The 16,696-nt window shown below is 45.5% G+C and overlaps 1 protein-coding gene across 2 annotated transcripts in view; it reads right to left on the reverse strand.

The window, feature by feature from the left end:
* Positions 1 to 16,696, reverse strand: part of Xylt1 (xylosyltransferase 1) — a 296,523-nt gene that overhangs the window by 14,695 nt on the left and 265,132 nt on the right. For both annotated transcript variants that reach the window (XM_085841368.1, XM_021168481.3), the window contains exons 10-11: positions 10,725 to 10,920; positions 4,965 to 5,298 (exon numbers count right to left, since the gene is read on the reverse strand). In XM_085841368.1, coding sequence (XP_085697494.1) covers positions 4,965 to 5,298; positions 10,725 to 10,920 — 530 coding nt within the window. The remainder of the gene's footprint in view (positions 1 to 4,964; positions 5,299 to 10,724; positions 10,921 to 16,696) is intronic.

The raw sequence follows: 16,696 nt of genomic DNA on the forward strand, positions 1-16,696 counted from the left end.
CTGTTGGTGATGAGCTCCAGGGATCTGCACGCTCAGTGCCCAGCACTGGGGTCACAGGTGCGTGTCCACACCTGGCTTTTTATGTGGATGCTCAGGTTGCACACTCAGGTCCCTGTGCTTGATGATCAGTGAGTTACAGACTCCGGTACCTCCCCAGTCCCTCAAAACTTAATTTTTAGTATCTACTTTCTACTAAACCTCTCTGATCTTAAAGGCAAGCAGTGATTTATTTCTTGGACACAGATGTGCTAAACAAAGCAACAAAGCTTCTGCTCTAGATGGTGGGATGAAGCAGAGTCAGAGAGGTGGCGCTGCAGTGGTGTTCAAAATACATCAGTTTCAGAGTGGAGAGAGATGGACAAAGAAAAGGAAAGAGACAGTTGGGAAATGAAGGTCATTGCAAACAGGGATAAGGGCGATGAAGGGGTTAAACAGGGGCCTGAGCCCAGCACTGGATAAGCCTTTAGCCCAAGCTAGCCCATCCTCTGATTTTTACCAAGTTTCATAGGAGCCCAGTTATGCCTGCTTGCTGATGTATTCTCCGTGGCTGCTCTGACACTCTAGTGGATGTCTGTAGTGGAGACATAGGTAACACTTTTTCCTGAAAAACTGAAAATATTCACTACTTATCATTTATGGGAAGTATTTGCTCTGCTCTGGTGTGGAGAGCAGTCTAGGGTGGGCAGGGAAGACTTTCCTGAGGAGGCGTCATTGGAATGAAGTGTTGATTGACGTGTATTAGGCCAGAGAGGAGAATTCCAGGTAGAGGGAACAGAAACGTGAAACCTCATTACCAAATCACACAAGTAGGGACGTTGGAGCCAGAACATGAATCCAAGGCCACAGAGCCTGCAGAGTGGCTCAGTTCTGGGCTGCCAAGGGACTGCTGTGACCTTGGGAAGCTGCAGGTTCCTGCTTCCTGGCAGCCTGGTCCCAAGCATAGCATGTGAACTCAGCACTACAAAGTGGCCCCTGCAAGCCTGCTATGGGCCAGAGTGGGTTGGGCCACCCTCCTAACGGCTCTGTCTGCTTGATCATGTCATGGTCGCCAGCCTTTCTGCCTGTGGGAGCTAGTTGGGCCAACTGGTCTCAGTACCCAAGTCCCACATACGTGGTGTGTGACTTCTGACTTGTGCCCCAGTTTTCTCTGATGGCCCCTCTCATCTTACCAGTGAGCCCTCACCCCCATGCTGTGCCTCCTGTGTGACTCTGCGGGTGATGCAGTAACTCCTAATGCTTTGCCTATGGTGCTGAAGCTAAGTTCTCCACTATTATTGTTGGGTTTTATTAGCTCATTATCCTCTAATTCAAAAAAACATAAACAAACAACAAACCAACCAAACAAACCTATTGGGTTGGTTTTTCTCTTGTTCATTTTCTAGGTGAGGAAACAGATGCTATAGTCAGTTCAATCCCAAGTGACTCCAAAGCCATGCTGTCCACCATGATGCTCTATGCAGATTCAATAATAAGCTCACAGCTAAAGTGGAGTTGCTATCTTTCCATCTTGGTACCAGCATTCTAAAACCTTGTTGTCCCCATATGGAAAATGTAGGCACTCAACCTGGCACCAGTTAGTTAGAGCTACAGGAAGCTGGCTACAAGTTCACATAGTTTGTAATCAAATCAAGGGACACACAAGAGGACAGTTGAGTTTCCTTGGGGCTAAAGGGAGGAACGTGGATATTGTAAGCATTTGGGGGTGAAGGAGACAAACAAGGTGTATCCTATTTGAAAAGGATCTGATTCTTGGTCAAATGAAATTTCAACAAGTCAGGTTTTGACCCTAGGCACGATACTGGAAGACAGGGTTGGTAGCACCAACACTATGTGCCAGGAGAAAGGGGTCTTCTGTCTTTGCTGCATGTCCTAATTGCTCTATGAGTCTCTTTGTGCTTCTACTCTGCAGAGGTAGGAGGAGGTGAATGAGAGATTCCCAGGCTGACAAACGGTGGGGCAATTCAAAACAAGAGAAACAGCTAACAGACATTGAAATATTGGGAGCAAAATACTGTGGCTGATACAGAAAAAAAAGAGCCATAGCACTTTATGAGAAAAGAGGTTAATGTGGGAAATGGCACCACGGCATCAGCTCGGATGCTTGCCTCCATAATTAAATTTTCCTCAATTCCACCTCATCAGATTTCTTAGATTACCAGGGACGCATCAATAGTAAATTACTCAAGATGAATCATTTCACAAATTGCATTACTCCCACCTCAGTGTTCCTTGTCTCATTAACAAATACAATTACTGCCAACAGGGGACCTGCTTCCCTAGAGTATTTCTGACCCCAGGTCTTTCTGGGGATGCTGGGAGCAGCTCCCACCTCCTTGGAAATCACAGAAGAAAATATTGGAGAGATCACGACCACCAGCAGGATCCTGCACTCCTTTCGTGGGGTGGGTGGATTTAGAGCATCCTTTGTGCTGTCCCAGAGCTGTACCTGACACAGCGAGGATGTGTCCAATCCCTCTTCTTCACACTTGCCTTTTAGGTCTTTAAGGATGTGAAAGGATGCCCGTGAAGGGATACTTGAAGACACTAAGTAGGTGGGCTGTGTCTTGGCTAATTCTGGAGCAGAGGCCCAGACTTTAAGAAGACACCAGATGTCTAGGTATTTGCTTGTTCAGCACAAAGACTGAGCAGAAGCTGCCAGGATTCAAGCCAAGACCTTTTTTTCCAGGACTGTAGGCACCCATCCCACATCTGTGCCACATCTGTGCCTTCCTGGGCTGTGTTATCAGTATGGCACTTGGTATCTGCCAAGTGGGAATGCTTCCCGCTTAGCAGGACTGTCATGTGTATCTAGCTCCTGGGCTTGTGTTGTGTAACATGCAGACGGACATTCCAGATACTCTCTGTAACTCAGGGCAGTTCCTGGGGAAAACTGTGCATGCTGGTCGGGTCTACGTAGCTTTTCTCGTCATCATCTCTTAAGCAACGTACCATAGCTGTGTGTATGCATTCATATTGTATTAGGCATCATGAGCCATTTAGAAATGATTTACAGTGAAAGGGAGAATGGCATAGGTTATATGCAAATGCCATGCTCTTAAGGAACTAATACATCTGCAGTTTTTATAATCAAGAAAGACTCTGGAACCAATTCTCCATAGGCACCAAGGGGTGGTTGTACTAGGAAACTCAGGAATCCTGTTTCTGTGAGTCTGTCTGGGAGTGGGAACATACAGTTTTATTTTCCAGAATCTTCCTTTTAGCGCTTTCTGCAACAAAGCCATCATCAAACAACAGAAGGTACTGTGTCCAGAAAGGAACAGCCTGTGGTTTAAATGATGGGATTTCTCTAGCTGGCAGCTTCCATGCACCGACTTAGAAGGCTACAAAAGCCTGCTTGGTACAGAATGTACCACGGCATCCTAAGTCTGGTTCTGTGCTTAGGACACAGGCTTGTGCTTATGGTTTAACAGTGTCCAGGGTGTTAGAAAGAAGTGCTCAGGCAGGCTGGCCGAAGTGGTAAGCCCTGAAGGGCAAGAATTTAGCCAAAAGAGATGTTATTGACAAATGAAAGTCTATGAAAAAGTAGAAACCCAAGTGCAAATCTGGAATAAACACAAGGTAGCCATTAGGGGCTCGGTCTCTGTCTCTCTGGACTCTGCTCACAGGAAGCAAAAGCCAGCAGCCTCCTTCATTCTCTTAGCTTCCCCCTCCCATGTGGATCCCGAAATAATTAAGATATTGTTGACTTTTTCCTGGTTTTGAACCTTAAATGAAGTAATTCTAAGCATGGCTTATTCTGTGATCAGTTTTCTTCATCCAGCATGTTTTCCAGCTGCATGGCACTAATCTTGACTGCTGTCTCTACGACACAGGACTCGGGATGCGACCGTGCACACCGACCACACACTGTGCTTTTGAGTGGGCAACTTGTAGCTTGTTTGTGGTTTTGTGTGCTATGAACAATTCTGCTACAATTCCTGCCTCTGTCTCTTCCACAGGCCTACTCCTGAATGTGGGATTTCTGTGGTAGGTTGTGTGTATGCACTATGAGGAGAAGGGCGTCATCTGTCCCACAAACGCAGCCTATATACTCAGCTCTCAGGAGCCTTGGATAGATGTCCATGCATCTCTGACCTGCCCTGTGGCACTGACTGACCGTCACAGGCACACATTTATTTCCCATTCTGGAACCTCTTTTTGCTTGTAATTTTCATTATTGCCTCTCATTATTAATGAGGGTGAGGTTTTTTGTTGTTATTTTTGTTTTAAATTATACATATGTGGGGGATTCATTTTTTCCTCTTTATTTTGTTCTCATTTTTTTCTTCCTTATTTCTCTCTCTGTTATAGCTGCCAGTGGCACTCATCGTCTTCAGGGGCTAAATGGTTTTGATTTCTGAGACAGCATTTCTGAGTCAGTCCTGACTGTTGGGGTCTGCCACTAAAGCCCCAAAGCAGACATAGGTACTGTGTCCACAAGTGCCCATGGCCATGTTCTCTGTAAGATTTTTTTTTAAATAAAGACCAGAAATGCCCATAGTTAACTGGGGCTCATAGTTTGCCAAACTCTTATTTATGGGATTATTTTTTTAGTATATTTTGGGGAGCAAACATCTTCCACCAGTGTACGGTTTGTCCTTTTTACTTAGGGTATCACATATTCTACGAGCAGAATTGCATCAGTAATTATCATTTTCCAAACAGCCAAGAAGCCATGTTAAAACTCAGTGTGTGTCTAGGATTAGTACCCAGCTTGTCTTAAATATGAACAGAGCCTTGTGGCAGTCCAGTGGGCCAGCAGCTGATAAACACCCACACAGATGGCACTGCCTCTGTGTACAAGGAGGAAGTGAGCCAGCTCTATAGGGTAAACAAGTAGGGAAAAAACCCAATTGGGGAAGCTTTGCTCTCTGCAAGGCAGCCTCATGTGTCATGTTGGGCATGGGGTCCCAGGGTTCCATGGGATGGACCCTCTCCTCCTCAGGGACCCTGAGAGCACTCACCTGGTTTGATGGGCTGCTTGTTGGAGAAGGTCAAAGGTGCCACAAGGAATTTGGTCTCTGCCACTGGCACCCAGTGATGGAGAATCTTCACTGTCCAGACCCCAGGCCTCAGAGGCAGATTCAAAGGGGGTTTGTAGTGTGTGAATTCCGCAGTGGACTCAATCAGGATATCATAGGTGGCTGCGATGACGTTGACAGGATCCACCCAAATAACAGTCACGGTCACATTGGGTCCCTTTCCCCATTTCTGCATCCCCACCGGCTCATCCATGGGCCCCAAAAGACCACCAAAGTTCCGGAACAGCCTCTCCTTGGCATCCCAATCAGTGCCAACCTGAAACAAGAGAATACATCTTCAAACCAGAGTCTTAGGAAAGTCCAGGATCTGGTGTGGGCGGTTGCGCATACCCATTTCTCCCATGAGGAGACTGAGGCTCCAAGTCACCTAGGACTCATGTTACACAGATGGTAAACAGAAGACATGGAACTCTTGACCAGACTGGGACTCCCACTCAAAAATTTCCACTAAACCAGCACCCCCCTGTGCCAAAGCCATGCTGTGTGCTTTGACTCAAAACCCCCAAACTCTTGCATTGAATGCAAGTATGAATGGACATCACCCTATACGCCATTCCAAGCAATGCTCAGTGAGACTGGGTTTTTCTTGGGTCTCTAATTTTACAAATAGCACTCTAAATTTGGTGTGTTCCTTCTGAATAAGGATGGAGCCCTGGCTTTGGAGCAACCTATTGGAAGCTTGGAAACAGAGCCCAGCAACCCGTACCACTGCAGCATAGGGATCCAACTTTGTCTTCTTTAAAGCATTCTGCTCTGGACTGCAGTGATGCAGCACATCCCACATCCTCTATTCCCTCACACCAGCTGGGTAGCTGGGTGACAAGTCCCTTGGCTTTCCTCCTTCCACTTTGGCACCTTTAAGCTACTATGCATTTGGGAATCTGGAGTGGTCACATTGTGCCTCACTTCTCAGGGCTTCTTACTGTTCCTGGGTCTAAGCCAACCCCTCACTATGGTCCTCAGGCTTTTCCTCACTCCACCCCCACCTACCTATCCCACTCTGTATGCTCCTTCCTTCAGCCATTCTAACTAAGCCACACCCTCCCTGTCCTGAACCATGCTCCCTGCCTGGAATGCCCTACCTTCTCATACTTTCGCATAGCCAGCCCTTATCTGAAAGGTCTCCTTAGGGCGATTTGAAACTTCAATATTTCCCTTCCCATCACCATAATGTAGGCCCTGTGAGAAGAGCCTGCTATGTGTTCATCACAACTCTTACATGGTTCCCACAAGAGAAATGAGCACATAGTAGGTGTTCAGGCAATGTTTTCTCAATAAGTAAGTGAATTGCTTGACAAAAAGTGAATTAGCCACATAGAACCTTGGTACCCAGCTGTGCTAAGATGAGGGGGGTCTTCTTAGTAAAACGAAGAGGGGGATGGATGCTCTCCAAGAGGGGTGACTTACTGAAGTCATGCACATAAGCATGCCAGGGGGGGGGGCAGATACTGAACACAACAAAAAGCTGGTGCTGTGTGTGTGAGTGTGCATGCAGGTTGAGGTGATAGTGTGGCTGCACAACTCTTCGAAGCCTCTGTATATGCACAGCAAATGGTAGCTGGTTTTCTTTCTCCAAGTACTTGTTTGGAATTACCATGCAGATGCTTTACCTAGGACACACAGTTCCACAGTCAACACTGAAGAGCCAGGCATGAGGTGAAGCGTCAGCTGTACCTGCCTGCTCATGTGATAGTCTCATCTGGGAAGGGGAGAACTTTGCCACTCTTCTCACTGTGCAGATGAAACTGATGCTCAGAGTCAGTAACTAGCTGTGGGAGTCCAGGAACTCTATTAATAGCAGTCAAATATTGTCTGTCTGTCTGTCTGTCCATCCATCTATTTATCCATCTCCTGTCAATATGCACTACCTATCAGTTATTCATTTCACAGTATCTATTTCTCATGAAACAATCTCTCATGTATATACTATCTGTGTATCATCAACCAGAAAATCCATCCATCCATCCATCATCCATCCATCCATCCACCCCTCCATTGTGTCTAAGTATCTGTGTACTACTCTATCATTGGTCATTCTGTTTGTCTGTGTATCTATCCATCCATCCGTCTACCTAGCTAGCTAGCTCGAAGTTGAACACACAATGATCAGGGTTGAGCAGAAGGGCTTCTCAGGATATCCACACCCTGGTCACCTGCCCTTGTAACATTACTAACAGAAAGGAAGAATGGCTACAAAGCCACGCTGAGGTCATACAGAATGAATTCATAACTGATCAGGGAACTCTGTAGAGCATTGTTCTTGTGTTTCCTAAAGGAATGGAGGTGGGCAGTCACGTTGAAATTGTATTCTCAAACAAAGTGACTTGAGCTGGAGAGTGTAAATTATCTTGTAAAAACTAGGGTCTTCTTTTAAACTGAGGGGCATGAAGAGTGTCCCCTGGTCCCTACCCAAAGCATGGGGAGAGGCGATCACCCTCATATAGTCTCCTTACTGTCACATGTCATGTCTGTTATCTTTCACTTGCCCTTAGTGTGGGAGCCTGCAATCATTTATTGCACAATGGGTTATTACAGAAGCTTAAATAAATGTTCAAGTTCAAGCATACCATACTGTTTCCCAGGCCCTAACCCTGTCATCTTCAACCATGATCTCCTCTAGTCTCCAGCTTATTTACCGTGACCTTCACACTGGCCTTGGTCATTGTCTCATTCACCACGTCCAGTCAAAATGGCCCTGCTTCTCCTTTAGCATGCCAAGCTCCTTCCAAGAATCTCATGGCATCTGTCAATGCTCTGTCTTCCACTCAGAATGTTCTAGATCTTCCCATGGGTGATATGGTCCTTTTTTTAAAAACAAGTTTCAGCTTGAAACTGAGCTCTTTTAAGAAGTCTTTAAGAAGAGGAGGAGGGGGGAAGAAGAAGAAGAAGAAGGAGAAGGAGAAGGAGAAGGAGAAGGAGAAGGAGAAGGAGAAGGAGAAGGAGAAGGAGAAGGAGAAGGAGAAGGAGAAGGAGAAGGAGAAGGGACCATCTGATCACCAGCCTAAGCAAGCACAGGAATGAATTTCATTTTTTTCTGCAGTATTTGTCATTAGCTGAACTAGTTTTCTTCACTCATTACTTGTCTGCCTGTCCCAGCAGAATTTAGTCCTATCCTAAGTTCAAGTTCAAGTTCAAGTTCAAGTATGCCTTGTCTGGTTCACTACTGTCTCTCATGAATCTAGCATATTGTGGGTCCTTGGTGAGCATCCCTTTCTCCAATCAATGTCATGGGCTATCTATCATGCTAGAGAAATCTAAGTTGACCATCCATTACTATGTAAGATTCTGAGACCATGCTAATATCAAGTGTATCCTTAACAGTTTGTAAGTGGCCCTGTGAGTCTTTCCTCCTCCTCTGTACCTTTGTCATTAACTAAGCATGTCTAGAAAAGTTCTGTGTACAAGGTTAAGGCCCCTGCTTCCTGAATCTGCATTGCTGATGGAGATCTTGGTTGTCCTCTCACAAGGACTGCAGGACCCATAGTGAAAATACTCACAAATTACTAACCATGCTGTGGCCAACATCTCTTGTCACTGCCAGAGGTACCCAGTGACCTACCAGCAGGCTGATAAACAGGGAAAGGCCAGACACAAGGCATTCATCTCTTTAATGGGACATTAATGTCTTCAATGGGCTGCTTGGGCCCCTAGAACAGAATCCAACTGGAGCAGCATCTAATTGCCCTGCTGACTCTTGTAATTTATGGAGCTGGCTGCCATAGCAGCTCAGAGCCAGTCAATCCCCATGGAACCTTTTTTTAAAAAAACAGGAGTTTACAAGATTCTCACCCATGTTTGTTTGACAGGGGAAATCTATTCAGTCATGGGGCAGAACAGAAAGACAGGCCTACAGGGAGTGGAGAAGGACCAGCAAGGACATGTGGGAAGGTGCATTGCCTCTCTTCAAACTCCTAGACCCTCAGGTTCCTGCATATCAAGTCACTCTTCATCCTTGACCTGGCACTCAAACTCATTTGTCACGATGCCCAAGCTCAATCACACCTCCTCTTCCTTCCAGCATTTCCCAGCCCCAGGGGCAGTCACATTTATTCAACAGTATTCACCATCCATTAATGGCATGGCTCTTTTACTAATGATAGTGTGCAGAGGATGCAGCAGTGAGTGATAGTAGGGGTCCAGTATATAAGCTAGACATGTTCATAAATCATCAAGATAACATTATAAGGTAAATTCTAAAAGAGACAATTAAGGAAGTAGCAAGTGTATAATCTTGCTACTGAGACACAGGGCAGGGGAGGGGGTTAGCCAGGGAAAGTGTCTTTGAAAATGGCTCTTGGATTTAGATCAGAATGACTAAAAAACAAAAGGTTGCAAAATATAGAACAACCTGTGAAAAAACACTCTAGGTATAGGGACATGACAAACTTCAGTCAAGAATAAGGACATCGTGTTTGACAATGATACAGGAACCGTGAGCAAGAAATAGCATGGTATTGGACAAGGCTAGAAAGGCAAACAGTAACCAGGTCATGTGGGCTCTTCTGGACCTGTAGGCAGGGATGATGTGACAAGGATGTAGCAGGAAGCTTTCTCCCAAACCAAAAACATTTCTAAAAGCTGATGTTATTGTGAATAGAGGGAACAACATTCTATGAATCCATACATCCCATGCTAGCCCACTCATCCATCTCTGCACACTTCTGTCTACTTATCTACCCATCTGTCTATCCACCCATCCATTATCCAACCAAACTTCTGTATATCTTTTCATACATCTACCTATTATTCTACATGTCATATCCATCCACCCATCCATCCATCCATCCATCCTTCCATCCATCTGTCATCAATCCATCCATCATCAATCCATCTTGTTGCTTACATGCATATCCATTTACATGTCTATCCATTTGTCATCCATTGGTTCATCTATGCATCTGTATGTCCATCCATCTACTCATCTCCATCATTATCCATCCCACTGTCTACATTTCCATCCTTAATCTGTCTATCCATCTGTCATCCATAAGTCCATATGTCCATTAACACACCCACCTCTACTCCCATGCCTCCATCCATTGGTTCAACAGTTCATCTAATTAACAACCAGCTCCATCATCCCATCTTTCTATTCATTCATTTACATGGCCACCAGCCCACCTACTCCTAAAGGATAGGAGCTAGTGCTTGTGTTAGGAACAAGGGGAAAATAACAGCACAAAACAGGGCATGGTATTTGTGGCCAGTGAGACGTGGAATCAATTCTGTGGGTTTTTTTTTATGGCTTACCAATTACTTAGAAAATAATTGAACGTCTGTAAGTCTCACTTAACCAATCCATAAAATGGTACTAATGCCCTGACTTTATGAAGAAGCTATCTTGTTCCTGGTTCATTACTATAACAGGCTTAGAAGAAATCAATGGTTGAGAAGCAAAATTAAGAGAAGAAATTTTACCCAAAAACAATAGACCATGCTTCTAAGCTGATTCTGTTCAAAGATGTTGACACTTCATCACATCTCTGTTTGTGTTGTTCATGATGCTGGTTACAGTTTATGGGGCTGGAAAACTGTCTCCAAGGAACAGACTATGCTCATCTTTAAGGCTCTGCAGACATCCTCCTCCTCCATTTCCAGCCCTAAGTGTCAGATGAAGCACGGATCCTGGCAAGAGAGCTAGCTGCAAGAGACAATTATGACGGACACTGCTTGGCCTCTTACCTCAGAAAATTGAAGCCTCCCAAAGTCACTGGGGGGACTTGCGACCTTGAAGACTTTCTTTGGCATCATCCATGTCTCCAGTGTCTCCAGTTTGCTCACAGCAAGGTTGGTCACATGGTGCTTGATCAGAAAGCCCTGGAAGCGGTCAGCAAGGAAGTAGAGATGGACAGAAGCTGGGTGGCCCATTGGGTAGTACCTGAGAACAGGGGACCAGGCTGTGAGATGTGTAGTGTTACCATGAGGCTCCACACTCCACAGTGGTCTAGAGCAGCACCCATTTAGCCTATCATAATCTGTATCAGTCTGAAAGCTGCTATCCATGAACCTAGGGTCTTAACGGCTGCAAATTGTTACTTTTTAAAAACAAGAGTGGTAAATGTAAAACATGGTGACTATAGGAAAGTACAACAAAGAAAAGAAAGCTCTGCTTTTGATGCCTCTCCCCATAGATGATAACACCAATTCACAGATAGCTACGGAGTCCTCTGGTGCTGGGTACCAGAGAGTGAAATAATGTCTGGACACTTCTGGTGCCTTTTCCTGTAGCTTCATTTTCTATGCACGTAATTGCATGCATGTTACCTAGTGGGCTGGCTAACACTGTGTGTGCAGGTTCATGTGCTGCATGTGGAGGATAACTGTAACCACAGATGTCATTCCTTAGGTATCTTCCACCTTGCTTTTAGAGGCAGGTTCTATCACTCACCTGCAGTTTGTCCAGTGGGCTAGACTAGCTGACCAGCGAGCCTGAGGAGCCTGCCTCTTTCTACCTCCCTAGTGCTGGGATAACAAAGCACCTGCCACCATGCCTAGCTTTTTAAATGTGGGTCCTAGGGTACATGTTCTCATGCTCATGTGGCAGGTACTTTACTGACAGAACCGTCTCCACAGCCCCATGTATATTGTGTAGCTGGAATTGTAGCATATATGCTAGGCTCTTGCTCCACTGGACTTCCTGCACACTCTCACATGTCTCTGAAAATAAGAAATTGTGTGTGTCTGTGCAGATGAGAGTGTGTCATTCTATTTTATAGAACCAGCGATCTATTGATGGGTAATAATATTGTAACGTATCTTTTATTCTTTTGGAATTCATGTTCATTCACACACATACCCACACACATACACCTAAAAAACTCTTTAAATCTGGTACCTAAGATTAACAGGAATACTGATTTATCTTCTTGCTGTTCTCTTCCTCAAATAGGTGTCGATGAACCCACATTGTTTTTTTCTTTTTCTAAACATTACTGCCAACACACACGTGCAAACACCCAGCCTCCCATACAAAGCTTGTTTTACGTTGTATGCCTCTGGTCCGCACAGGTTGGCTGGCTGGGTAGGGCCCGAAAACAGCACAGAAGAGGAGGAAGTGGGGAGCAGAAGGCAGAAGGGAAGAGGGAGCCACAGAGGCCAGCAACTCTCCACTTGCAAAATAAAAAGCTGTTGCTTCTGCAGTGTGTAAATTGCACGGCACTAAGAGGCTGCAGCAGCTCCCTAATAACAGCGTTCCACAAATCACTGTCCCCTCTCTGCTAACTGCAGGCTTCCCTCTGCTTCCGATCTGGAGTTTTAAGTCTTTATGTCCAATTAGAATGGCTGGGGAGACCTCCTTCCCGTGTTGACGAGCCTCTCGAAATCACTGCCTTGTTACCGGGATGCCTCTGGGGCTCTGCAGAAAGAGCCTGCATTGCCTTCAGATGGCTGGGTCTTCACTGCCCATGCTGGCACACTTTTGGTGTGACCATGGTGGGTGGGAAGCCTAGGACGCTGTGCTGTTGCAGTTGCTTGGCTGTCTGGCAGTGCTTTTTCAGGTGATGGAAGGATTGGGTACCTATGCTGACCAACGTGGTAGCCACCAGCAACTGCTGAGCCCTTGAAATGTGGGCATCATTTTTAATGCTAGATCACTCATTTTTAAATTTAACTTGTGCATGTGTGATACACATATGTGTGTGCATGTGTGAATATATTTATATGTGTGTGTGTATGTGTGTGTATAGGCCAAAGGTGATGGAAGGTATCTTTCTCTATAACTTCCCAACTTACTTTTTGAGACAGTGTCTCTCACTAAACCCAGAGCTCGCCAATTAGATAGATTGGCTGGCCAGTGAAGCCTGGTACTTCCATCTGCCTCCCAGTGCTGTGACTAACAGTGCATGCCGCCTCACTTGGCTTTTTTGTGGTTGCTGGGAATTTGAACTCTGGTTTTCATGCTTGAGTAGCAAGCATTTTACCCACTAAACCAGTTTCTTAGCTGCTGCTTCTCCTCCTTCTCCTCCTCCTCCTCTCCCCCCACCCCTTTTTTTCTTTTCAGACAGAGGAGACTCATGCATCCCAGGAGGGCAACTGACTCAATCCATAGTTGAACATGGCCTTGAAATCCTGACCTTTTTTTTTTTTTTTTTTGGTCTCTACTTCCACATGCTAGGATTACAGGTGTGTGCCACCATGCTTGGCTTAATTTTAGTTCATTTAACTGAAAATGGTCATTTGTGACACTTGAACCCCTTGATATAGCTGTAGAAGTCTGTGTTCACCTGCATGGGTGTTCCCAAAGCCCCATGTTTTCAATATCTCTTTGCACTGGTGAGAAAGAGTCTATTTTCTGCCTCCTGGCTAATAGTGAGTAGAGAGGTGCCATTGGCTGTTCTAATCAGCCTTGTTTGGGTCACCATGAAAGAATGCTTGGGCTAGCCTATGGGAAGATGAGTCATGGGTAACAGATGAGCGTCATCAAAGTTGTCCTTGCCCACACCATTGTGGTTCAGCTGACAGTTCCCAGCTGAGAACTGTAGTTCTGGCATGTAGACCTGCAGATGGCTGAAGACTCAGGAAAGAAGCAGAAACAATAAAGAAAACCCAAAGGTAGACAACTCTGGAGATAGAAACCCTAGGAAAGAAATCAGGAACCATAGATACGAGCATCAGCAACAGAATATAAGAAATGGAAGAGAGAATCTCAGGTGCAGAAGATTCCATAGGGAACATGGACACAATAATCAAAGAAAATGCAAAATGCAAAATGCAGGTCCAGACTAGGAAGGAAGATGGCCCAGCTGATTCACATACCCACACTAAGGAAAGATTATAAATCCCCCACCCGGGTTTATTCGTTAGAAGGTATCATTACAGCAGTCCACAGGTAATACACTGATAGTGTTTGTTTTGTGAGGTGGGTGTGACAGAGGAGTGTGTGCTCTCTGAGAGGCACAGGAGAAAGTATGTCAACCATAGTGAGTGTTGCTGCATGTCAAGAACATGAGCGAGTGAAGGCTTGCTATTGGAGCAATCTGTAGTTTATTACTTACCTTTCCTTGCTTTCTTCTGGGTGTGTGCTTGTGTGTTTCTCTGCGTGTTTTCAGATGACTGTGTATACGTGGGGGGTGTTGGGGAGTGTGTGCAGAGTGTGCCCGTGGAGGTCACTCTTGGGTACTGTGGTGGTTTGAATATGCTTGACCCATGGAAGTGGCACTGTTAGATGGTATGGCTTTATTGGAGGAGGTGTGGGCTTGTTAGAGGAAGTGTGTCACTGTGGAGGCGGGGCTATGAGGTCTCATATACATGCTCAAGTCTGGTCAGTGTAACACAGTTCCCTTCTGCTACCTGAGGATCAAGATGGAGAACGTTTCCTCCAGCATCATGTCTGCCTGCCTGCTCCCGTGCTTCTCACCATGATGATAATGGACTGGACCTCGGAAACTATAAGCCAGCCCCAATTAAATACTTTCTTTATAAGAGGTTGCCTTGATCATACTGTCTCTTCACAGCAATCAAACTCTAACTAAGACAGGCACCTTCTGCCTTTTATTTGAGATGAGGTCTCTTTTTGGCCTGGAACTTTGCCAGTTAGGCTAGGCTAGCTGACTTATGAGCCTCCAGGATCCATCTCTCCTACTCCCTCTCACCACGGCTAGGATTGTAAGCAGGTGTTAAAGTGCAGGCTGGGGATCCAAACTCAGCCTTCATGTTTGTGAGACAAGAGATTTCCCCACTGAGCCATCTCCATCAAAGCTTCTGTTGTATGGTTCCACCTTCTTCTGCTCTGCTGAGCACTGCCAGAGGCTTCCCAAGCCTCCATGGAGGCTCTACAGGAATCTCTTCACTGTAGTCAACCTCGTTGCCTCCTTACGAGCCACAGGCACTTAATCCTTGCTGCTAAACTCAAACCTCTTACCTGGATTGAAAAGCTGTCTTTCTCAGCTCTATTTGTTCCCCTAAGCCCAAACCTACCACTTGTTGGCCACTGATACCTTATTTTGGGCTCCTGAGTGTGCTGAGTTCAGATGTGCCTCAGGGCCTTTGCACAGGACATTCTCTCTGCTGGGGATGTTCCTCTCTTCTCGTGAGTATATGGTGAGCTATGTCTTGCCTTTACACTTAATGAGAACTATCTCACAACTCAGCAAAACATCTATCAATATTTTTTTTCTCTCTCTCTCCTTTTACCCCCTTTCTCTCTGTGTATTTGTGTGTGTGTGTGTGTGTGTGTGTATGCGTGCACAAGCATGCACATGCACACACTTAGGAAATGTGTGTCTTCACACTAGAATCTGCAGGTAAGGATCTTGGGGTCAGGTCTGTCTGGGTCAGAGGTGAATGTTCCATGCCTAACAAAGAGTCTGGTATACAGTAGGTATTCAAGCAGTGATTGCTGATGAGTGATAACCTCTAGCTTTGTGCTTTCAAAGTACATCTGAGAACCATGTAACCCAAGGTGTAACCCAAGGCCCTCTGCACCTTACGGTCATATTATTCCATCTCTAAGTAATGACAACAGCAACTTCACCAAGAAAAGGGAGATGGCCAAGAGGCAGTACAATAACTTAAAGAATTCACTGGGAATGCCCAAGGTATGTTTCTCCCATCCCTTATTTAAATAAAGTGAGCTTCGGGAAAATAGAGCAACATACAGTTTTGGGTTTCTAGTTGCCTTGAAAAAGCAGATGATTTGGTAGTCAACCTCAAGTTGACATCTTAACCACATTGGGCAAGAGTTAAACCAGGAACCACAAGTGGTCTAGGCTGGTATGCACAGTGCCTGCCTCATGCAGGGCTCATCCTGACTTGCATGTGCATGAACCTCAGGTGGTCTCTGTTAGTGTGAACAATGCCCCCTGTGGGACTCACACCAACTCACAAGTAGTAGTATTTGCTGGAGTCTGAGTTAAGGTTTTGTAGTAACTTATTGGCATCCCAACCCCTACATGGTGGATCGGAAGTGGCTTCTACTTTCTTGTTCTCCTATGTTTGAATCTGCTATATCAAACATTTCTGCAACAGCACATGCATTACTTTATAATGAGAAACTGAATCAATAAGCACTGTTTTACGAAAGGTTGCACCACAGCCTAGAACTACAGAGAGTGCATGAACTTCCCAGATCCGGTGAAAGGCACTTGCTATTTCCCTAGATGCCTCACGGGTAGCAATTCATTCTCCTCGGCCTTTTCGGGATAAGGGTCCTTTGTCCTGATTTATTCCCAGTCTCCGACTCATAAATACATGGGTTTGCCCATGGCAAGGCACAATAGCTCCATCACAATAAAAAATGAAGGAGAAAAGCCAAAGGATTCTGGGCCTGAGGCAACTAGATGGCTTGCTTCGTTCCAAAGCAAGTACCAGGAGAAAGTTTCAACAACCCTAAATAAATTGGGAGTGTCTCTTGGAATTTCCTATAAGATCATTTATCTTATAGGTTCTAGGAGGCTCGTGATTAAGCTGGAAGGACAGTTGCTGGCCAAGTTTGGGACACTGTGCTCTGCACTGGGTAGACCATCAGTGGTTTCAAGATTGATACTCTTCCCACAGACTGGACAGGGGGAAAGATACTCACTGACATTGATACTAGGTGGTACAGGCACATGTGATGGGCCTGTTGGAGGTAATGTCCCTTAGGCTTGGGAGAGAGGTGGGGGTGTCTGGACTCTCTGACCCCAGAGAGGGGTTGGGTGATAGCTCATTTGGTAAAA

The sequence above is a fragment of the Mus caroli genome, unplaced genomic scaffold (assembly GCF_978045245.1).
Source record: "Mus caroli unplaced genomic scaffold, Mus_caroli_1 scaffold_8, whole genome shotgun sequence".
NCBI lineage: Eukaryota > Metazoa > Chordata > Mammalia > Rodentia > Muridae > Mus > Mus caroli.